The 22,194-nt window shown below is 37.9% G+C and overlaps 10 protein-coding genes and 1 non-coding gene across 11 annotated transcripts; 3 read left to right on the forward strand and 8 right to left on the reverse strand.

Moving 5' to 3' along the window:
• Positions 1-43: 43 nt before the first annotated feature.
• Positions 44-2,527, forward strand: SOCG_01510 (glutamate-tRNA ligase). Its single transcript, XM_013164463.1, has one exon. It carries the CDS (start codon positions 239-241, stop codon positions 2,381-2,383), a length of 2,145 nt encoding a protein of 714 aa, XP_013019917.1. The 5' UTR covers positions 44-238; the 3' UTR covers positions 2,384-2,527.
• Positions 2,143-6,850, reverse strand: SOCG_01511 (exonuclease II Exo2). The gene is made up of 3 exons (XM_013164464.1): positions 6,667-6,850; positions 6,560-6,627; positions 2,143-6,508 (listed from the first exon to the last, which is right to left on the reverse strand). Exons 1-3 carry the CDS (start codon positions 6,679-6,681, stop codon positions 2,578-2,580), a joined length of 4,014 nt encoding a protein of 1,337 aa, XP_013019918.1. The 5' UTR covers positions 6,682-6,850; the 3' UTR covers positions 2,143-2,577.
• Positions 6,851-7,047: 197 nt separating this feature from the next.
• SOCG_01512 (GTP cyclohydrolase) lies at positions 7,048-8,730 on the reverse strand. Its single transcript, XM_013164465.1, has 3 exons — positions 8,524-8,730; positions 8,156-8,451; positions 7,048-8,089 (listed from the first exon to the last, which is right to left on the reverse strand). The coding sequence occupies exons 1-3, from the start codon at positions 8,630-8,632 to the stop codon at positions 7,787-7,789; spliced, it is 708 nt and encodes a 235-aa protein (XP_013019919.1). The 5' UTR covers positions 8,633-8,730; the 3' UTR covers positions 7,048-7,786.
• Positions 8,731-8,776: 46 nt separating this feature from the next.
• On the reverse strand, positions 8,777-10,921 carry SOCG_01513 (UBA/TPR/DNAJ domain-containing protein Ucp7; the record flags this gene model as incomplete). The annotated part of the gene is made up of 1 exon (XM_013164466.1): positions 8,777-10,921. The coding sequence occupies one exon, from the start codon at positions 10,919-10,921 to the stop codon at positions 8,777-8,779; it is 2,145 nt and encodes a 714-aa protein (XP_013019920.1).
• A 32-nt stretch (positions 10,922-10,953) lies between these two features.
• Positions 10,954-12,209, reverse strand: SOCG_01514 (endonuclease Rec12; the record flags this gene model as incomplete). Its single annotated transcript, XM_013164467.1, has 5 exons — positions 10,954-11,409; positions 11,458-11,586; positions 11,630-11,707; positions 11,760-11,868; positions 11,911-12,209. The coding sequence occupies 5 exons, from the start codon at positions 12,207-12,209 to the stop codon at positions 10,954-10,956; spliced, it is 1,071 nt and encodes a 356-aa protein (XP_013019921.1).
• A 226-nt stretch (positions 12,210-12,435) lies between these two features.
• Positions 12,436-12,509, reverse strand: SOCG_16413. Its single transcript has one exon. It is a non-coding gene; the product is annotated as a tRNA-Ile (tRNA).
• Positions 12,510-12,614: 105 nt separating this feature from the next.
• Positions 12,615-14,003, reverse strand: SOCG_01515 (uncharacterized protein). Its single transcript, XM_013164468.1, has one exon. It carries the CDS (start codon positions 13,847-13,849, stop codon positions 13,220-13,222), a length of 630 nt encoding a protein of 209 aa, XP_013019922.1. The 5' UTR covers positions 13,850-14,003; the 3' UTR covers positions 12,615-13,219.
• A 43-nt stretch (positions 14,004-14,046) lies between these two features.
• On the forward strand, positions 14,047-15,030 carry SOCG_01516 (protein phosphatase regulatory subunit Glc9; the record flags this gene model as incomplete). Its single annotated transcript, XM_013164469.1, has 1 exon — positions 14,047-15,030. The coding sequence occupies one exon, from the start codon at positions 14,047-14,049 to the stop codon at positions 15,028-15,030; it is 984 nt and encodes a 327-aa protein (XP_013019923.1).
• Positions 15,031-15,294: 264 nt separating this feature from the next.
• SOCG_01517 (COPII-coated vesicle component Erp2/3/4) lies at positions 15,295-16,412 on the reverse strand. The gene has a single exon (XM_013164470.1). It carries the CDS (start codon positions 16,229-16,231, stop codon positions 15,596-15,598), a length of 636 nt encoding a protein of 211 aa, XP_013019924.1. The 5' UTR covers positions 16,232-16,412; the 3' UTR covers positions 15,295-15,595.
• A 393-nt stretch (positions 16,413-16,805) lies between these two features.
• On the forward strand, positions 16,806-19,455 carry SOCG_01518 (SUMO deconjugating cysteine peptidase Ulp2). Its single transcript, XM_013164471.1, has 7 exons — positions 16,806-16,926; positions 16,972-17,027; positions 17,085-17,287; positions 17,477-18,383; positions 18,429-18,533; positions 18,581-18,817; positions 18,873-19,455. The coding sequence occupies exons 1-7, from the start codon at positions 16,906-16,908 to the stop codon at positions 19,315-19,317; spliced, it is 1,974 nt and encodes a 657-aa protein (XP_013019925.1). The 5' UTR covers positions 16,806-16,905; the 3' UTR covers positions 19,318-19,455.
• SOCG_01519 (transcription factor TFIIH complex ERCC-3 subunit) lies at positions 19,390-22,159 on the reverse strand. The gene has a single exon (XM_013164472.1). It carries the CDS (start codon positions 21,873-21,875, stop codon positions 19,470-19,472), a length of 2,406 nt encoding a protein of 801 aa, XP_013019926.1. The 5' UTR covers positions 21,876-22,159; the 3' UTR covers positions 19,390-19,469.
• Between the last annotated feature and the right edge of the window lie 35 nt (positions 22,160-22,194).

The following is a 22,194-nucleotide window of genomic DNA, read 5'->3' on the forward strand; positions in this document are numbered from 1 at the left end:
AATGAGAAAGTTTCCAAAATTAAGTGTACCGTAAAGTAGGCGTGAAATTTGTAATTATTTTCTTTTTTATTTTTTTTTTCATATTTTTTGTCTTCTTTCTACTTTGGAGTCGTGCTGATCAATTTTAATATTGCAGACTCATTTTGATTATCGCTACAACCGCATATCGACCTATTCGTGGTAGGCCTTGTTAACCTACCAAGAACCAACTACGGCGGGCCAACTTGGACACTCAAGAATGTCGCTCACGGTAGCTTTAAAAGCAAAGCCTATTGCCTATAGTGCAATTGCTTTTGCTGAATTTGTAAATGCTTCTGGCCTAGGTCATATTGCTACTAAATTTGAAGATGTCAGTTTGATTGACAACGCCGATATGGCAAGCAATGTCGCTATTGACTTAAATGACAACAAATCATATGGATCCGAAAATGTTGTCAAGAGTTTCCTTGAAAAGTACCCTGATCTTTTTCTGGGAAAAAATGAAGAGTCATCTGTCCAACCCTGGATTGAGTTAGCTACCGCCTTAGCTCCTTCTCACAACTTTGTGGAAGTCTCTAACTTGTTGGCTCAATTAGATGACCATTTAATAATGCGTACTCTCTTCGTTGGTTATTCATTAACCATTGCCGATATGGCTGTTTGGGGCGCCTTGAAGGCCAACAACATGGCTGCCGGTGCTGTCCGTACTGGTCAATTCCATAACCTTGCTCGTTGGTATAGATTCATGGATACCCAAAAACCATTTGCTGTTGCCTTGGAAAACTTCACTAAGTCGGTCAATGCCAGCAAGAAACAAAAATCTTCTGGTCCCAACTATGAAATTGGTCTTCCAGATGCTGTAGATGGTAAGGTTGTTACTAGATTTCCTCCTGAGCCCAGTGGTTACTTGCACATCGGTCATGCTAAAGCTGCGCTTTTGAACGACTACTTTGCCAAGAAATATCACGGTAAGCTCATTGTTCGTTTTGATGACACCAATCCTAGCAAAGAAAATGCTGAATTCCAAGACTCTATTTTGGAAGATATTGCTTTGCTTGGGGTTAAACCTAACGTCGTAACCTATACCTCTGACTATATGGATAAGATTCACGACTTGTGTATCGAAATGATCAAGTCTGGCCAAGCTTATGCTGATGATACCGAGGTTGAGCAAATGCGTGCCGAAAGAAACGAAGGTATCCCTAGCAGATACCGCGAGCGCCCCATTGAAGAATCTTTGGCTATTTTTGCCGAAATGAACAAGGGATCTGATTTAGGCTTGAAGAATTGTATCCGTGCTAAGATCTCCTATGAGAATCCCAACAAAGCTCTTCGTGATCCAGTAATTTATCGCTGTAACTTGTTGCCTCATCACCGTACCGGTACGAAGTACAAGGCTTATCCAACTTATGACTTTGCTTGTCCCATTGTCGACTCTATTGAGGGTGTAACTCACGCTTTGCGTACCACTGAGTATCGTGATCGTAACCCCATGTATCAATGGATGTTGAAGGCTATGAACCTTCGTAAGGTCCATGTATGGGAGTTCTCCCGTATGAACTTTGTGCGTACTCTCCTTAGCAAGCGTAAACTTACTGCTCTTGTTGACCATGGCTTAGTTTGGGGGTGGGATGATCCTCGTTTCCCTACCGTTCGTGGTGTCCGTAGACGTGGTATGACTATTGAGGCTTTACAACAGTATATTATTTCTCAAGGTCCTAGTAAGAATATTTTGACTCTTGATTGGACATCATTCTGGGCTACTAATAAGAAAATAATTGATCCTAATGCTCCTCGTCATACTGCTGTTGCAGAAGAGGGACTTGTGAAAGCTACCCTTACTAACGGTCCTGAGGCTCTTTACACGAAAGACCGTCTCAAGCATAAAAAGAACCCTAATTTGGGCAGCCGAAATGTTGTTTACTCCCGTGATATTTTGATTGAACAAGCTGATGCTTCTGCTTTGAACAAGGATGAAGAAGTTACTTTGATGGACTGGGGTAATGCTTATGTTAGAGAAATTAGTCACGACACTTCCGGTAAAGTTACCGCATTGAAGTTGGAGCTTCACTTGGAAGGTGATTTCAAGAAAACCGAAAAGAAGGTCACTTGGTTAGCTGATACCCAAGACAAAGTACTCGCCGATCTTGTTGATTTTGACTACTTGATTACTAAGGATAAGCTTGAGGAAGAAGATGATTACAAGAATTTCTTAACTCCTAAGACTGAATTCCATGCTTCTGTTTATGCAGACAATGCTGTCAAGGATTTGAAGAAAGGAGATATTGTTCAAATTGAGCGTAAGGGTTATTTCATTGTGGATACTCCCTTCGACGGTACTGGTATTACTTTCTTCAACATTCCTGATGGCAAGACTGTCAACCGTTACGGAACGAAAAATTAAATAGAAAGATTGGTGTACTAGATATTTTCTAAATAAAAAGACAAGGTTTTGGTTGTACACAAATCAATACTAAATATTTGGATAATTCCTAGTTTATTCATACTAAAAAGAAACAATCCATTTGTAAACTAACAAAAATGCCAAAAATTAAAGTCCATGTCCAAAGTCATAAAAAGATTGTATTCACAGGAATTCTAATTCTGAATTTGAACTTCGTTTAATTTTTTAGTAACATCGTGCGTTCCAGAATCAGGGCGATGAGATCTGCCACCACGTTTACCACCTCGGCCTCTCTGGTTTGGTGAATGGCCGTTAGAATGACGATGGTAATTTGGTTGTGACGACTTCTTGTTTGGCTTAAATGTTGGTTTAGAACTTCCAGACGGTAAAGAGGGAGTACTATGTAATAATTGAGCATTGGATGATCTTGACTCTGAGTTTTTAGCCCATGCACTGGTAGAAGGAGGAGGAGGAGTTGAATAGACTGAATTTTGCTCAGTTACAAGACGAGCCGAAGTTGTTGTCTTAGGACGAGGAGGGGTAGCATCACTCATTAATTTGTTCTTCCTAGCAGACCCAGCACGAGTAGTGACGACAAACTGAGGATCTGTGACGTTCAAAATCATTGATGGTTCAACTTGCATTCCTCTATACGGTGAGCATTTTCCATCGAGGGTTGTACCGCTCATAAATGGTAAGTCAAAAACAACGTCAAGTTGATGAGAGGCAATACTGACAACCGTACCGTAAGCAGCTATGGGAACTTTACCAGAATCTTGAACATATACAACACGATCACCCAAAGAGAACGTCTGACTGTGTAGTAATCCCTTAGTTTGACAAGGTTTCAATAAAGCATAACGAGGAACACCAAAAACTTTTCGAGGAACTTGATAAGTGGAATCGACAGACGAAGCTTTCTCTTCTATCATTTGAATACTTTCCGTATCCAAAGCATCTTCGTCCAATGCGACCCGGTAAAGTGAATTTATTTCTTTCTCTTTCATCCATGCCTTGACAGCTGTAAGCTTTCCACCTTCTTCCTTAGGAAATAAATCATTAGCGTTTACATTATCTTTAGTAGCATGGGTGGTTAGGGTATGAAATAACTGAGGGAAAGTATCCATATACTCCTTAATTAACGTTACAGCTTTATCTGAAAACTCCCAACCGGTACCACTTTTTCTTGAATATCCCAACACTTTCTGGTTTCGAGCATCGAATTTCAAATTCAAACCAATGTTTTCTCTTTTGTTGCCAACTGTAATAAGATAGCTGGAGGTGATTTTACTTAATAGCAAAGGATGTAGATTGAGCATTTTAGCAACAACGTAAGATGGGTAATACCTCTGCTTAAACTTGGAATCTTCTACAAGCGAACGGCCCCAAGTAGCATCCAAGCCAGGGGCAGTAGATAACCAAATAGCCAGTCGGTTATTTTTACAGCCAATTACCTGGGCAGGTCTGCCATAATTGTATTCGCCTAAATGAAATGCCTTAGTACCTGAAGGATATTCAACGTCAAGAGGAGGTGCTTCTTTTTCAATAAAGCGCGGATCATCAATAGCAATTTTATCAACAACCAACTGAATTGGGTAGTCATCTAAAACATTTTCATTAAAAGCTTTCACTAGAGCCCCTTCTTGCGTATACTGTAAGCCCTTAATAGGACGCACCTGCAACATAAGGCGCATATCACCAAATAGAACACCAAAACGCTTGTTATATTCCCTGTTTTTAGAAGATACCTTCCGTTCAAAAGACTTCTTTTCATACTCGTTCAACTCTCGCTGTTTCAACTCACCATTGATTTTTTGATAAACGACATTCTCATCCGTAGCGCTCTCAACGAGAGCTTCACGTAAATATGGCCAATCAACAAAAATTCTTCGACCAATATACTGAGAGGCAAGCTGCTCATTTGTCAACATCTGCCTTTGATCTTGAACATGAACGATTACACTGGGATTTTTACTTTCATTCCCAAAAACATTTATGCCATGCAAGGAAAGTTCGGCTGTATGCTTTAAGGTATGAAAAGATGGGAATCCTACCATACCAAATGCACCTAGATATACTCCCGGGCATAAACCAACCAAATACTGTTTGCCTTCCATAGATGGTAGCTGATATGGGCGTTCCACACATCTCGTAATTAAGTCAGGAAATATATAGGGCAAAGAAGAAGGGAACATCGATGGTTGACTATTTTCAGCCAAAGTAAATATAGTGGGAGGTTTAAACATGTTCCGTTCGCGTTCATTGTCTGTTAAAAGATTATCTCGAGAGTGTAAAGCATCCAACAGTCGACGTTCGTCAATGAATGGAATAATCACGACAGCCTCCCAACTCGCCGTTTTGCCATTCTGGTCTAAAGCGAAGTCATTGGGATAGAAATCTTTAATGGGGGACTCAGAATTGAACATAAGTTCTCTAAAAGCTGGAGGAACTAATTCACTGCTTCTGGACGGTAATACCGCCATTAATTGTTCGAAAGGACGGAATGGAGTACCCATCTCAAACTTAATGTTCGATCTCAGACCCTTAAAAACATCAGAAATTTTGGGAGAATAATGATAATTATAATACCAACCCCACGATTGACAACCACGGTAATAATAGAAGAGGACCCATTGTAATCCTTCGACGTACCTTTGAGTCATATCCCGCAAAGCATCTTCGTCAAAATAGCTGAAATGTACTTTGTCTCGATAATAGGCATCCTTCCATTGAATGAAGCTATCTTCAAAACCTGCTTCTTGCTTAAGTTGATCTTCATCTAGCAAAGGAAGCTGATCATATTTTTCCAGGATCTTTTCAACTTCTTCTTGTTCCACTTCATCATCGCCCTCAAACGACAAATCTTTGAATGCAACTCTCAGATGTTCGACGCCATCAACTCTGGTTAGTTTAGCACACGAAAGATGTAAATCGCTTGCAAGATGACGGATGAAACGTTGGTCGGCGCTCGATAAATTCGATGGAAAGTCTAAATAAAGGTCACGAGAAGATAAAAATTTGCGAATAGTTACATAAAATTCTTTCTGACTGACTGTAAGAGCCTTTATATCGTCAGTGAAAGTTTTAAGGTATTTTTGGAAGTCAAAGGATTGCTTTTCGTTTGCCGGTTGTTTTTTAGATTCATAAACTTCAGCGCGAAATACTTCTTTTTCAAAATTCTCAAGTTCTAGTAATATAAGCTCCAAACGATTCATATTTATAACGCCGTGTTCATTAATGTAACCGCCAGCACTCGGCATCACCTTCTTATAAATGTTAAACATTAAAGCTAAAGCACCTTCATTGATATGTAAACCTGGTAAGTGTGGAAGAAAATCATTACCAACGAAAAATGCCAACAAGATAAAATCATCAAGAATTCGTTCGAGATCGTACTTGAAAGTAAAGGATGAGCGACATTCCTGAAATTCATATTCTAAATATTCTCTAAGAAGACTTAGATGCAATAGATAAAATTTTTGATTTGCTAACTCAGTGGAACGACGCTTACTAGCTGGGCCAAAAGTAACTTCTTCTCTTAGTAAACAAAAATGAGGATCATGAGACAAAAGACCAAGCATAATTAAATCTGCATCTAAACCATATAAACAATGGCGTGTATTAGGATCATAATCCGGTTGAGCCTTTTGGGTACGAATGTACTCCATAATCTTATGTTCACCTTCACCAGGAGTATCATGTCCGGAGAGAATAACCTGGATGTTACTCCAATTGGAATCATTGGTAATTTTTTTATGAATAAAATAATACAGTTGGCGGGATACTCGTTCCATGAACGTGGTTCCGGGAGTGATGCAATTACTGTCAAAGCGAGTCTCTGGAATCTCTTCTCCATTTTTCTCTGCCTTCAAACGGGCATCATGAGCATCCTTCGCGGTTCTAAACCGACGACTTCTCTGTTGATTCATTTTTGCTCTAGGAGCACAGCCATCGACGGCCATATACAAAAGCTTCTTTGGCTTTATTTTTTCAAAAAGATGTTCAATGTAATTAAAAATAGCAATATACATTTCTTCTTCGGGTAGTGGAGGCGACGAATGATCATCATTTTTGTGAGTGCAATTGTGTAAGATACCGTTCATATCCAAGTACATGTTATCGAATCTGAATTATATGTGTTAGAATCTTTCAATAAAGTTCAACCGTCTCACATACTCTGGAATTCGATCATTTTCAATTAATTGACTGCACAACGGATATCGTTCGCTCATCCATCGAAAAAACTACTGTTAACATCGTTCTTTTCAGAAAGTATAACAAACCTTTGGGATTCCCATATCTACTATAGTATTTAATGCAAAAGATTTGGGTAGTATGGGTAAATTATAAATATATTATTATATTTTGTTGTTTGCAAATGGCAGTTGTCAACATGAATCGCGATTAAATCAGAACTACTCGTTATCCCTGTATAGAGGTCAGTATATGATATACGGTATGCTTACAAACTGCGTATTTTTCATAAATGAGCTCGCGTTGCAATTCATTATATAGTAAATATTACACCATGAAAGAATTTGTTGTTTGAGAGTAGACATGTGCATAGTGCTTTTAAGACAATAAATGAGTTACGACAGAAGCCAAAAGGAAAGCTTTATACTATAGTCTCATAATTATTTTGATTTACTAATGGATTTATACCAGTAGACTATTAACAGCTATGGAGACTCAGTATTCCTAGCGATTACTTAGCTGATTAAACAAGAAATAATATGTAGGACATGCAAACTACGTTAAGTTAAATAGAATGTAAAGAGGGGGCTGCTTGTAGATTTTTGAGTAAATAACATTCAGTAACTCGTAAACTGGTTGAACAATTAATACAGAATAGGATTGGGTATGTAATATGAGAAGGGGAATGAGAGAATCATTCTCCTAATCCTCTAATCACGTTGAGTCAATCGCAGCAGATTCGCTTCAAAGAGGATGAAAAATTAAAAAAAAAGTGCTGCATTTCACTAAAACCCCAATTTATGGAATCATTAAACAATAAAAATTTAAGTCTGCGAATGTTCCAATGTCGAACTATCCGGAAAGAGGTCTTCAAAAATTAATTAGTAACTTGGTTGAACAAGATAAATATATGAAACAGAAAAAACCCCATAATGTCTTCCTTCAATTTCTTTTGCGATAAAACAAAAAAATAACGTGCTAAAGTAAGTATTTGATCATAAACAGAAACGTAAGTTTCTTTTTCCTTTCTGCTTTCTGCTTTATTAACATATCTAAGCAATCCCTTGTGACCTGAAAATGACCAAAAACCTATTGCCAAAAATAAAAGAAGCATCCAAAAATACCATCTAAACGAGCCTGTTCATATGTACAGCATACTCTGCAATATACATATGCTAGTTTTTATGTAAGGATATCCTAGCAACAATTTTAGAACTTTCCAATTAAGCGGAAAAACTCCTCACGAGTTTTACTGCTTCTTTGAAAAATGCCGGTTAGACTACTAGTAACCGTGCTGCTTCCAGGCTTTTCCACTCCTCGCATCACCATGCACATGTGCGAAGCTTCCATGACAACAGCTACACCTTGTGGTTTCAGCACTGCTTGAACTGCTTGTGCTACTTGTTTCGTTAAACGCTCCTGTACTTGTAGACGACGAGAAAACATATCTGCAATTCTTGCAAGCTTAGATAAACCCAAAACTCGTCTACGAGGAATGTAGCCAATGTGAATCTAGAATGAAGTTAGTTTAATGCTTTGTAACATGTATTGGCACTGTTTATTGATTAAGCTTCTTACCTTTCCTGTGAAAGGAACCAAATGATGTTCGCATAAACTGAATACATCAATGTCTCTAACTATCACCATCTCTTCGTGATCTTCTTCAAAAACCGCATTATTTATAACTTCACGTAAATTCACTTCATATCCTTTAGTGAAATAAAGCATTGCCTTTGCATAACGTTCTGGTGTACCATATAATCCTTGTCGCTGAGGATCCTCGCCAATACACGATAAAATAGTCCTGACAGCCTCAGAAATCTTTTCAACTTTTTGATCTTCTTCTGTTTCGATTCGCTCTTGTGTTCCTTGACCTGATTACATTAATTGTATGTCCATGTAATGAAGTCTACTGCTTTATAGTCTGTTCATATTGAATTACTTACAAGGCCAGGACAAACCATCCAAATCCAAGGTTGGAGTCGATGCTCCTGATACTGATGCTGGCTGCATTCGTAATGGTGATCCTATGTAATCTTTTTTATTCGTTTCCATTGAGGAATTATTTGACTACGAGAGAAATAAGTCTTGAAAAGAGAAATAAATTGGTTTTTGAAAAGATTGAAAGAGCGATCACTGCATGTCATGTTACTCATAATAAGGGACTATAGTGAAATCACAGTGACTCTCGGTAATAAACTAAAGTTGATTTTGTTGTTTAAATATATCCCAAGCTTCATTAAGATTGCTAAAAGCAGATTCAGCAATTAGACGTTGTTCAACAGTTGCTTGTTGAGGGAGTTTGTCAGGGTGCACGCATGATATAGCCTTCATGTATGCGATCTTGACACGTTTAGTCAAAACCAAATCTGCCAAGGACACTGGTTTCCAACGGCATTCCGGCCACAAAATCGTATCCATAGATGATAAAAGAGCTCTAATGTTTCCTTCTTTACCACTTTTCCATCTGTTGATGAGCTGCTGAACTGGTTCACGTAATTGGTTTTTCTCTTCATCGATTTTTTCAGCCTGTTTTTGCTTGTCACGATATTCAGTTAATCTTCCTGAAGTCTTTGGTAATTCCAGCGATTTCCGGTTGGTAGATTTCGACGTAGTATTCATCGAATTTGCCTGTGAAGGTTGTCGACCAAGTGCTCGTTCACACCGACGTTTTCCCTCCAAATACAGATTGGTAACTCTGCCATTGGATAGTAAATCTGACCAAACCTCTAGAGCTGATTGGTACTTTTCTAGTTGCTCGAAGACTTGAGCTTTCCGAATCATACTTTTCACGTAGTACTCATTCATGCTCTTTTCGTTTATAAATTCACCTTCGCCCTTTCCTTGTCCTATAATATCCAATGCTTTTTGGGAATCTTGAAGACTGCTCCGTATATCACCAATCTTCATGTAACATAAGCTTCTATTGCATAAGAGTGGTATAGAGCGAGTATGACCCTCAGGAATATGAGACAAAGTTTTTCTAAAGATATTAATTGCCTGGTTAAAGTCTCCTTTGTGGAAGCAATCATTACCTTCTGTCTGACCTTGCTCGATAATAGACAGTGACATAGAGTCAATATCGACTTCTTCTCTTTGGATATCTAACGCCGATTTTTTGTTAGTATGATCCGATTCCCAATGATGAGAAGACGATGAATCGCCATGTGTCTGCTGAATATCAAGAGAAGGTTCTACCTTCTGATGGTTTATTGTTTCATTTGGTATTTCTATTAAAGAGGAGAATAAGTTATCATTAAATTCGTCAACATTTTGATGGTCTTTTTCGGGTACAGTCTCGGCAGGCATAACGTTTACATGCTCATTATTCGAAAGCGGGATGTCTAAATTGAGCTCTATTGTTGACGCAGCTTCACTAGACCTATCTGGAGCTGGTATTCTAGGATTGTGGTTATCGAAATCATCAGATACATATTCCCCCGTCATCCACCGAGGCTGGTTTGGATTCTTCAATGCTTTTCTTTCTTCCACGGCAGTTCTCAATTTTTGACGTCCAACGTTCCATAAATCGGTTGCCTTGGTGAAGAATTGATCTTTAATCTGGTTAGATACTTGCTGTAATTCGGACAATTTATCAGAGTAATATTGTTCGTTGTTGGATACTGAGTTGGAGGTCTGATTTTGAGGAGACCTGGGCTCTTGCTCCAAAATATAATCTATAGCTTCCTGTAAAGATCCAGTTTGTTGTAGAGCAGATCTGCTAAGAGTATCGGGAAATCCCATTGCGCGGAGTTGAGCATAATAATCACCGCCCGAAAGCGGTGAAGGGTTGTTTGTTAAAGAAGTTTCAGGAACATAATGTCCAATTTCTTTGTCTTTAATTTCTGGTGCTTCGGGAGTGGTTTGTTTTTCAGGCGACGAAGGACGTTGCTTAATTAAACTATCTTCATCTTGCAATTGAAAACTTTCAAATGCATTCAAATTTGAGTCCAGAACACTTAAAGAAACATCGTTTGCTTTGTTATCATCATCAGAAAGTCTTGTTTCAGTTTTAGGTAACCGATGGAGAACATCAAGATTACTGTAAGGGTCATGACTGATCGAGGAATTGGGGGAGGGAGATTCCAAAGTTTGTGGTGTTTGTGGTGTTTTTCTTTCCAATTCATTTAAAGAAGTATTCTTGCTTTCATTCTTTTTTTGAAAGAGATTAGCAAAAGGATCATGAGTTCTTCTCATATCTGAGGATTGTTTAGTACTGTGAGGTTTCTTAGGATTAGATACAGAAACAGGGCTATTTGAATTATTTATTATCTCTAAAGAATCCTTTTTTTTATTCTCATTGTAAACGTTACTCGTAAGATCGAAATTCAGTAAGTCATCCATCGCCAGCTTGATGTTGGAAAGGGCAAACTGCACTAGCCGATGTGAGTATCAGCAAGGTTGGTTTTAGAATCAGTTTTGGTTTTGAGTAATTTTTTCTCAGCCCAACTAAAAAGATTTGGAATTGCTTGCAATTCAGCCTTTTTTTGGAGGAAAAGCATCCTCTGCAGTTGTTCAAGCATTTGGGGTTCGTAGCGTAAACAATCAGATTGAAGCAGGTTACTAGCAATTGTTGTATCTCTTTTTCCAAATGGAAGAGAATAACTATAATTTTCCGGAAAAATATCTTGGTAAAAGGGGCCCAAATATTGCAATTGAGGCAGTAGCATGGAATTTTCATAACCACTGGCCTTTGACCCATGTTTGTAGCAACTATAGATCAAAATTCCATAAGGATCCCAATCAAAAATCCCGAATATTGGCAACTGAGGAAGATATTTTGTGATTTCCAGTAAAAACTTCCTAGTGGACAGATCTGGGAATCCTTTTGCCTAACATTGTCAGCCGGATTATTCAACATTAACATATCTATCTCTTACCGTCACTAATATGGTATCTTCTAATCCACGCTCTACGAGGGTTTGAAATACAGCTTCTTTTTCAACCACTAGAACCCATCGTGCGGTGGACTCTAAAAGTGATATAGAATGGTAGCTAATTAGGGTAGGCTAAAAACATTCAGTTAGAAATTTTGAAACTCTTTACTTATACCTTGGATGTTTCTAGCTTTCCTCCTTCTCGCAAGGTGATGCTTAAAGGGCCATATACAAGCCCTTTCCCTGATGCTTCCTAAGTTGAAGTTAGAGATCGATTGTAGGATGATAACTCTTGCAATTATTACCACGTTAAGTGCTGATCTAGGGCAACCTATGGTGCAGGCAAGGTCTTCGATCAATTCATCAACAACGAATTGTTTTTTGAATAATTGAACATCATGGTAAAATATATCTCTAACAATTGTTAGTGTCTAAATTGAAGTATTACGCGTTTACCTTTTCGTAATCACACTTTCGGTCTCAATTGCCTCGTGTATACAATCCAGGACCTGCAAAATCTGAGCAATTTTCGCGGGATGATTGATTATATTGTATTTCTTTGGACGAGAATTTTTTGATATGCTTCTTTTTGATGAGAAACCGCGATCATTAGCCTTCCTTTTAGAAAGACTTATGAATGCAGGTGTTTTGCTAGGATCTGCCAATTGTTTCAGAAACGACACGACTATTGCTTCAACTTTTTCTTTTACGTTGAAAAAAGATATTTTATCTTCCTCTTCCTTCGCGAATGTCATATTTTTTGCGAGTATCTGACTAGCGATTCGCGTTGCTTTGTTTACGTGTGTGAGTTCGTTTCATTCAAGGTCATGTATCTACAAAGTTGATAATTTTTTTTTATCCAACGTGTGTTAAGTGTAAGCTAATAAAGTCAAATTTATTTATTTCTTTTCAAATGTTTCAACGGTCAATTGTTTCTTTGTTTACGGGAATTAAAAAAAGAAATGAAACAAATAAAAACAATGGTCACAGCCAGGCTCGAACTGGCGACATTCGACTTATTAGATCGACATGATAACCAACTACATCATGCGACCATTTGTTGTACATTTAAAATGGTATGTTTATATATTGCTTGTTTCTTATACAAAGTATATCCAACAAATATGAATTGCGATCGTATGAAAAGATTCATATGTGATTTAAATTTTAGCAACTAATACAATAGACATCGTATTCCATATTATTAATACTAGGCTGGTGCTTAGGCTTTGAAAGACGCGTATAACTTGAGCTCAGCTAGCAAAGTTGATATTCATTATTTAACAGCATACCATCATTGTTAAAATCACAAGTGCAAAAAAAAATTAAAAAACTAAAAAAAACAAAAGGCTCGAACATTTTTTCTAAAAATCATAGAGTCCTTTCAACTTGGGCTAGATATACAGGAAAACAGAAGCGCCATACATAAAGGAATTTATGTATCATACAGAACCATTCTAATCAATCATTAGACGCTTTATCTTTATCATCTGCTCAATGAAGCAAGCAAACATTTATGAAGTGTATTTGTAGACGGATGTTAGTTTAAGACTTTACCCAAAAAGAGACTTTTCTCTTATGCCGGAAACAGAGTATAGAAATCCTTAAGCTTTTCCTTCGAATACAATACTCTTTTTCGTTATCCGCGAAGAAAAAGCTTATTTCTACCAATCCAATTCCAACCCAGCAAAGAATAAGTGAAGCTGTAGCAACCTATGTGTAAATGTAAGAAAGGGAAATATTTACGTAACCAAAGACATTATTTTTAAGGAATTTTTCCAATTCCATTGCACACAGGACAAATTTCAGTAAAAATTAAATAGTCAATCTGGCCTACACCTTTACAGTTTCCACAGAGTCGCCCAGGAATCCGAGGATCACCAGGCTGAACTACCAAAGCATTTGGTGGAGGCCGTCCAAAACTGATGGGTTGAACATCAAAGGAGTGTCCAAATCGACGGGCACATCTGCCACAAGGACGGCCACCGAATTTATATCCAGTATTGTTGCATTTTCGGCAAAAGTAACCAGGAGGGTATGGGTATGGGCTATTCACGGAATTGTTTTGTGGTAAAGGCGATGAGGAATAGGAGGAATGACTCGGAAAGTATGGCTTTCCAGTTCCAAGCGGATCTTGATTAGCGGAAGAATGATATGCCGATGAGTCGCTATGGTGGCTAGAGGATGTTGCATGGGAAGGTCGATGAGGAGGGCGAAGACTCGTTTGGGATGTATTGGAAGAATGCGATGGACGATACGGTAATTGTGGAGTTGAAGACGGAGCGGCATAATTTTGTTGAGAAGATTGAGGTTCTATGTTTCCTTGTGATAATAATTGGGCTTCTTCACGCATAACTTCATCATATGAAGGAGGAGGGGCGGAAAGATCTGCCATGATTCCTATTTTTTATAAAATAAAAATAATTATTTCCAATCGTTACTCTTTTTGTATGTGGACTTTGAAAATGGTAATACAGAGGTGATGTGAAGAGACCATCGATGACAACCCTTTGCCAAAAACAATAAATCGCCATATTGAAACATTTGTAATTCTAGCTCTACATATCTCAAATAAAGAATTTTTCCTTTGAAATGCATGTAAAATCAATTCTGAAAAGGACGCAGAGTGGCTCTAAAGCCATAGAGTCTGATCACGATGAAACAGACAATGAGAGTCTAAAACTTCCCGTCACTGCATCAGTGACAAATTCACAAAAACCTGCGTTGGATCGTTCCCTTTCCACAGAAAGTCGTAGATTACGATGGGATGAAGAAAATCTGCGTCTAGCTGAAGCACAAAAAACTTCTACGATGAAAATCTCCGAACCAAAAACTCCATTTCAACACACCCTATTATTAGATGATGAGGTTCCCGATCTAAGCTTGGATAATTCTGAAACTGAGTTGGCAGATGACCCGCTATCTACTCAATTACAAGTTCCTCCTATTTCTCAGGAACAAAAGAACGACGATACTAAGAAGGATGCTGTGAAAACACCAGATCCATTTCCAGTACCCAGAGATGGTCCAGTTCTTTCTCCGAAAAAGACGAGTTTTTCATCAGATTACCCTCAAGCTAGTACTTCAGATGCGGATCGAGCTGCTGATGTAACGCGAAAAAGTACCACTCGAAACGCGAGGTTTTACTCTCCTCAATCCTCTGAAAATTCTCCGTACCTTGAGAAGCAGATGAATGATTCGAATCCGAAGGTGGTAGCTGTCCGCACCAGACAAAATTCTCCTATGAAGGATTCCAAAGCTAGAACGCCTGGAAGAGAGGGCATTGGATTTGGTATACCTCCAGCAACAGAAACAACGTCAGTATTGCCAGAAGCTATTATAATGGGAGAAGAAAATGAAAGCATGGATGAAGGTGATCCAAGCGCTCATTCGTTTAATCAAGGGCAGCAAAAATCCAAATTTGACGAGCTTCGTCGAAAGCATTACTTCGCCATGGCAAATCCTTTGAAGAAAGAAAATAATGAAAGTAAAGGGTTGGAAAGTGATAATGATGACCCTGTAGGAGAAGACCAAGCCAATGCCGAAGAATCTGACGTTGAAATGGCCGAAGATTGAAGATGAGTTAGTTTCTATGTTTCTCATGCTGTCTTTTTTATTTAAAAAAAAATAAAAGAAACCCTGCTTCTTTAGCTGACGGAAGCTTTTCCAGGGTTGTTTGGAATGGACCAACTATGAAATTACGAACAAGTATTACTGAGTTTGATGAAGATTTATGAGCAAGACTGAACTACGTTTTTGATTGTATTAGCCTGAAATAAGGAAAACATTACTTTAATGTTACTTACTGATGGTTATTTATATTATATAGATCCAATACGACTCCCATCTGTTGGTATTAAGTATTATATTATTCAAAATATAAAATTGTCTTTTTACTTCCAATTCTTTTCCAAGACTCCTCTTTAAGTTGATTTGATTCAACTATAATCATGACATTTCGAGAATGAGGTTGACCGATGATTTAACGAAGTTAAGTAAAGTAAAGGAAAGAATAGTGTCATTATGCATAATTTTCCTCGTCGTGAATAACAGAAATAGAAAAAGAATGAAAAGATTTTAAGCAATCATTGAGGAAACCACGAAAATATATTCATTTATAGGAAGATTATTTGAATATCCCTTAGACACCCCTTCTACCAGAATGCTTGAAAAATGTTTTCACAATAAAAACTTGAAGAGAAGAAAGACCTACAACCATAATGGCCTCCGCAATACTAAACCATAAGATGCGAGACTCTGTAGATCGGACGGTAGAAAAGTTACGGCTTTCTCGAGTACGGAAGTAAGTTTGGATACGGTCAATTTCTGATAAAGCTGTAGAGATTTCCATAACAGTCCCTTGCATGCTGTTGGGATTATAACCCTTTGGTGGAGAATCACGGTTAAGAGAAGGAAGAGACATCTCGTTTTCCATAACCAACTCCATAGTGAGGATTTTGTCGGTGAAAGCAGACATGTGATTATCAAAGCAAATGTCGTATTCTCCCTTTTCTTCCAAAGTGAAAAAGATATCTGCCTGGCGTCGCTTCTTACCAAGAGCAACGCTCTTTTTGCTTGGAGCAGTGATACTGTAATCGACATCAAAAGAACCACCAGATTGAACAGCATAGGTAAAATGGCACTTTTCACCCTTGAAAGGGGCTTCTATGTGAAAACATTGTCGTTCTTGGTTTTCCAGTTGAAAGGTTAATTCAATGGCATGGACCCATGTCAAAAGCGCCAGTAATACTGTAAATTTAAAACCTAAGAACCTCATTTCTATTTATAGATGGAGAACACAGACTTATATTCTGAAACAAAGACTCCTACCTACTGTTTATAGTGTAACGCCGTTCAGGTATGGTCAATGTTGGTAGTGGGTAGGTAGTTAAGTAAGTCACCTAGTATGAGAAACGATGTCGCTAGCATCAATATAAGAATGACATGCTTGCTGATGAATATTATTATCAGTTCTGAATATACTCTTTTTTCTTTTATTTTTCATTTTTCCAGGGACGAAAACCCCCAACCCGAATTACACTCCCTTCAGTGGGAATAATGAGTGACTCATCAGAAAGCTAGCAGTTTCTATTTATCATTTTTTTAGTAGTGTGATGAATGCGTTAATATACTTGATTCTTCCAATTTCTATGGTACTAATTGACACAACTAAAGATGTATTATGTTTTGTACCTAAACAAACCTCTACTTCCACTGTACTCGAGTAACGTGAACAAAAAAGCATTTAAGGAAATACATATGTGTCTATTAACTTTTGCAATTATATGAGCCAGAATATCAAGCTTTTCTTTTTCTATTTATTTATTACTGCGTCGTGTTCAACTGTCGTATACGGGTTTGCAGTTTATGTTCAGCCGCGGTAAATGAATTTTATTAACATTTGTATGATTCAAGCGATTCTTCTACCAGTTACTGGAGATGCTATGAAGGATGGAAAACTCCAAAGGTTCCGTAAGTACAGTCTGAGTTGCTTTCTCTTTCTAACGTAGATTGTAGCTCCATAGTAGTTCCGGGTCTTTCAACAATCTTTTACCTCCCTTTGGACACCAAAGGTAAAAGCTCTTGAATGCAAGTTGTGGTCTATAAAACTAACGAAGCATTAAATTTAGCAAAAATGATAACCCAACTGACGCAATTCCTATCAAAAGTCCTTTGGAGAGACTTAGCACGTCGGCGGAGCCAAGTTCTCAACAAAACTTGACACGAACCCCAAAAAAGGCATTATCAAGAGCTGGCGAGACTTCATCTGTTGCTGCGGTGGTAAGCCCAAGACAATCCAAGCGTCTTTTTTCTGAGGTGTCAGTTCAATCCCGTAAGTTTATTTTCCTAATGGTTTGAAAGGAACAAAACAAGTGAGGACTCAGGTTTAACGATTATTAAGCTTTGGTTTTTTTGTTGTTTCTTTTGCAAGCCATCTTCATTTTTTGCTCTCTGTCCTTATAAAGCTAACTTTAGTCTCTTCCTCGCCAAAAGCAATTAAGGCGAGAGAGACGTAATATAGCGAGAAAGAAAAAACAAATTCAGTCTGTTGATTTACCATTTACAAAAGGTGGATACGGCGGCTTTTACGACTCGAAAAATGGAAGTTTAAAATTCACAAAACATGAACTTACGGTAACATATGCTGACCGGTTCCACACTCCTCCTATACATTTTCCGGTAAACCTTTTTAAGCGTGTATTTTGGCTTCAAGGGTGGCGAGACGCTCATGTTGAATCGCCCGTTCATGCTATACAGATTACCCTAAAAAATAGAGATATGAAGCGCATAGTACGAGGAGACTCAACAAGCATGCTTTTTTTGTATAATCCAAACCATGTTGAAGCGGCACGTGCCGGTTTGGATTTGTTTGACCAATCTGAATTCAGCCTTCTATCTCCTTCATCGGCCAAAGAATTTCAGCATCTGTTAACTGTTAAACAGCCTGCCTCCAACTCATCGGCTACTTCTTCTCCTTCTATTTCCCGTATAAAAAATGCACCTTCTAAATCTGTTCAATCTAGTCCTTCTTCTAGTCAGTCTCGTTCACACTTATCAAACAATCAAGTCGGTACACCTATTGGTAGCCCTAAAACGCCTAAAAGTGAAAAACTTCCCACTGTATCCATAGAGTCTTTGAAATCTACGCCGAGTAGGCCACCTCTTAATAGCACGCCAAGGTCGGCTTCCACCGCTCTCAAACGTATACCATCGTTACCTAGTGTTTTTGGAGAGAATTACGGAACTTTTTATAATGAAATTACGGCCTCACAGGAATCTGACAAATCTCTTGTTTCTGAAATCCCTTGTCAAACCCTTCTTATTTATCCCTTTACTGGTACAAATACCATTTCTGTGAACAATACTGATTTGGTTCGATTAAACGATGGTGAATTTTTAAATGATACCATTGTCGACTTTTATTTACGGTAATGATTTCCTTTTTTGCATATTACTAACATTCTTATTCTTAGCTATTTATATTGTAAATTAGAAAAAGAAAACCCTTCTTTAGCACAGTCAACGCATATTTTTAATTCCTTTTTCTTTAGTCGACTAATCTCAAAGGATAAGGATGGGTAAGATATATATGAATTCGCTTGGGAACCAAACTAATGCCCTCTAGTAAACGACTAGGTCAAAGTGGAGTGCGAAAATGGACGCAAAAATTTGATCTATTTACCAAAAAGTTTGTTATTGTCCCCATTAATGAAATGTTTCACTGGTACCTGGCTATTATCTGCAATATAGACCAGTTGGTGCCGACAAATCATAAAAACTCTTCCGAGGAGGACGACGAAATAACGGTACCTTCGACGCAAAATGATAAGTCGGAGAATAAAGTTGTTCTTACTAGTAATAGGTTTGTCGTTACAAAAGTCAATGTCAAGATGCTTTTACTAACTATGTTCGTATAGTCCAGTTATATTGATCTTTGATTCCTTGGCAAACATGCATAAAGGTAGTTTGAAATATCTACGAGATTACTTAATTGATGAGGCCTGGGAAAGGAAGAAAATACAATTGAAGCCCACAGATATTCGCGGGTTCCATGCCAAAGTACCTCAACAGAGTAATTTTTCTGATTGCGGTATTTTTGCACTTCATTTTGTAGAATTATTTCTTGAAGCCCCTCAGCAAGTATTATCAGATATCTTGGACAAGTCAGCAAGACAAAATGTATCCCAAAGTTTTGATGAACGCTGGAATGTTCATAAAATTAATACTAGACGGGAAGATATAAAAGGTTTAATTGGAAACTTATCTAAAGAATGGATGTCTAAAAATAAGGACAACCAACTGTCCTCTGAAAGTTCGAAGGACAACAATGATGACGATGATGACGACCTTACTGTTCTGTAAATTAGCTAGGTTTTTAGATAAAAAGGGATTTTAGGAATTATAAATTTAAATATTCTATTCATAAATAATTGTTAGACTAAAATTATGCACAAAACGATGTTAATTAATAAACTCTAAAAGGACATATACGTAAAGTAAAACAGAAAGGTTGATTATCTTTTTCGATTGTATAAATGCTTTCTGAACAAAGCGTGGTGCTCTTTATTGTCCTTCCGCAATTGTTTGTTTGCGCTCTTATTATATTCGACATACGCCATATTATCACCACCTGCAAGTGTACTTAAAGAACCACTAGTCCGCTTTGCTTTAGCAGGACCTCTTGGCATCCTAGTGCTAAAGCCAGACGAGTCATCACCGTCGTCTAAATTAGCAGCTTCTTCATTCTGGAGTAAAACTTCCTGCAGAAGCTCTAATCGTTCAGCTTTCGAGGCATAGGCCAAATTCGGTAAATTCTCCATTCCCTTCAAATTTGTAATAACTTTAAATGCATACCCTTGATCTATCAAAAATGCTTGTCTTTTACTAGAATAAAACATTTCTTGGGTATCCTTTGAAACTAAACTGTAAAAGAAAGCATTAAATCCAGCATCATTTCTTCTCTTGGCACGAAGAATACGACCTAAACGTTGAGCTTCTTGCCGACGAGAACCATAGTGTGAAGAAATCTGGATTAAACATGTTGCTTCAGGAAGATCAATTGAAGTGTCACCAACCTTTGACAAAAATATAGTGTTCACAAGTTCGTTATACTGGAAATTTTCCAAAATACGCATTCTTTCCAATTGAGGCGTACCACCGTAAATGAAATACTTTCCTAATTTCAATGCATACGCGCGTAAAGCATATACATTATCAGAAAAAACAATAATTTTATCGCCTCTCTTTTCATGGTAATCGATCAAAAACTGACAAGCTTGAAACTTTTTCGGATTCATAATATATAATAACATTCGTTTTCTTGAATTTTCCCTCAGATATTCATTGTAAAATTCAGTGGTCATTGGACACCACACTTCGGCACACTGTACATTTGCAATATGTCCTTTTTGAGCAAGATCCATCCAATTTGCCTCGTACATTTTAGGACCAATCAAAAAATTTAAATCATCAATTTTATCATCTTCACGGACAAGGGTAGCCGTCAATCCCAGTTTGGAATGAGCGGCAATGGTAGTAACGACACGACGAAACATGGCAGCAGGAACTACATGTACTTCGTCTAACAAGATAAAACCCCATTCACGTCCAGTTAAGAAATCCATCATTTTCTGGGAATCGTAAGAACGATTTCTTGTATTGGCAACCATTGAATATGTGGACACAACCACACCAGCTTCACTATGAAATCTTTCCTTATGGTCAGCTGTAAAAACCGCAATGTGATCTGCTTTGATGTTACTCCACTGGAGAAACTGTTGACGCCATTGCATTACTGAAACAGAACTAGTACACAACACGATAACAGACTTTTTGATAGTACAAGCAGCGGTAATGCCTACCAAGGTTTTTCCAGCACCGCAAGGTAATACAATAATACCACTTCGAGCACGACCGTTACCAAACATCTTACTCAAACTCTTTTCTTGATAAGGACGAATTTGAGTACTTGGTTTTAAATCAATAGGAAGGTCCGGGTTGATGTTATCATTTCTAAAATCATACTCCTCCAATAAAGGATAGTCAATTTCGGCACATCTCTTCTTTATAGTTTCAACAGAATAGTGTTTAATTTCAAAAAGGTGAACAGCATCTTCGTCATCCTCTTCCTCTTGTAATCCAACAACCGCAGAAAACAAAAAGTCAGAAGAATCCTGCCCGTTTTCACCTGAAGTTTCATTTTGTTGGTTTCCAGTTACCGAACTAGCTTCTTCAGAATGTTGCTGTTCTTTCGAAGATTCTGGCTTCGATTGTGAAGAGTCAACCCGAAGGGGACCAATAATAGGATCTTGAAGTAAAAGACGAAGGACATTAGCATCACCACTCTCAATAAAGTAGCGATTTTTCTTCAACACTAGTTTTACCTTGCCGTAAGACACGGTACATGCACGAATAAATTCAACGATAGACTGAGGGATTGGAGTTTTTGACAGGCGATCAAGAACGCTGATAATATCCTCCGTTTTCAAACCAACACTGACTGCAGCATATAAAGAGTAAGTAGTAATTCTGTATTCGTGGATGTATGCTGGGCGTGAAACAGGTTCTGATATGGTGACTAGGAAATCAATGGCTTGTTCTGCCAAAGGAGAAAAAGCTTCTAAAATGACACGCCCATCGACTGGATTAATCCATAGTGGTCTTGCTTGATGATCGAGTTTCAGACCTAACAGAGCTGAGAAGTCATTCTGTCCGAACATAGAAGAAACACCAGTGGGAACTTGCTGAGTGTTCCGATCTGTACTTTTAGCTTTTGAATTATTCGTAGAAGATGCTCGAACTCTTGCAGTAGGAGTGTACAAATCATCATCATAATCATCGCCTTCTGAGTAGTCGCTGAATTCCTCCAAATCCTCGTCAGGAGTACCCTCTCTAGCCTGATTTTTCCTTTTGACACTCATTATAATTTATTTTCAAAATCTCAAAACAAGGATTTGGAAAAGGGAACAGATGCTTCAATTACAAAATTGAGAGCTCTGGTTAAAACTGAAATAAAATTAGTCAGAACAGTAAACCAGCATTCACTAGTTCTTCAGTATTTCAGTTTGAGAAGCTACGAAACCCCCAAAAACTATTTTTTTTTAAATAGGTGTAGTGAATTGTGGATGGCAACTAGTGGAGTGCTGGGGGGCTATCCATATAGGAATTAAGAAAAAACGTATATTGCGTTGCTATCATTATACATTTATTAAAATCATGAACTTTTGAATTCCTTCTTAA

The sequence above is a fragment of the Schizosaccharomyces octosporus genome (genome assembly GCF_000150505.1).
Source record: "Schizosaccharomyces octosporus yFS286 unplaced genomic scaffold supercont6.3, whole genome shotgun sequence".
NCBI classification, from domain to species: Eukaryota; Fungi; Ascomycota; class Schizosaccharomycetes; order Schizosaccharomycetales; family Schizosaccharomycetaceae; genus Schizosaccharomyces; species Schizosaccharomyces octosporus.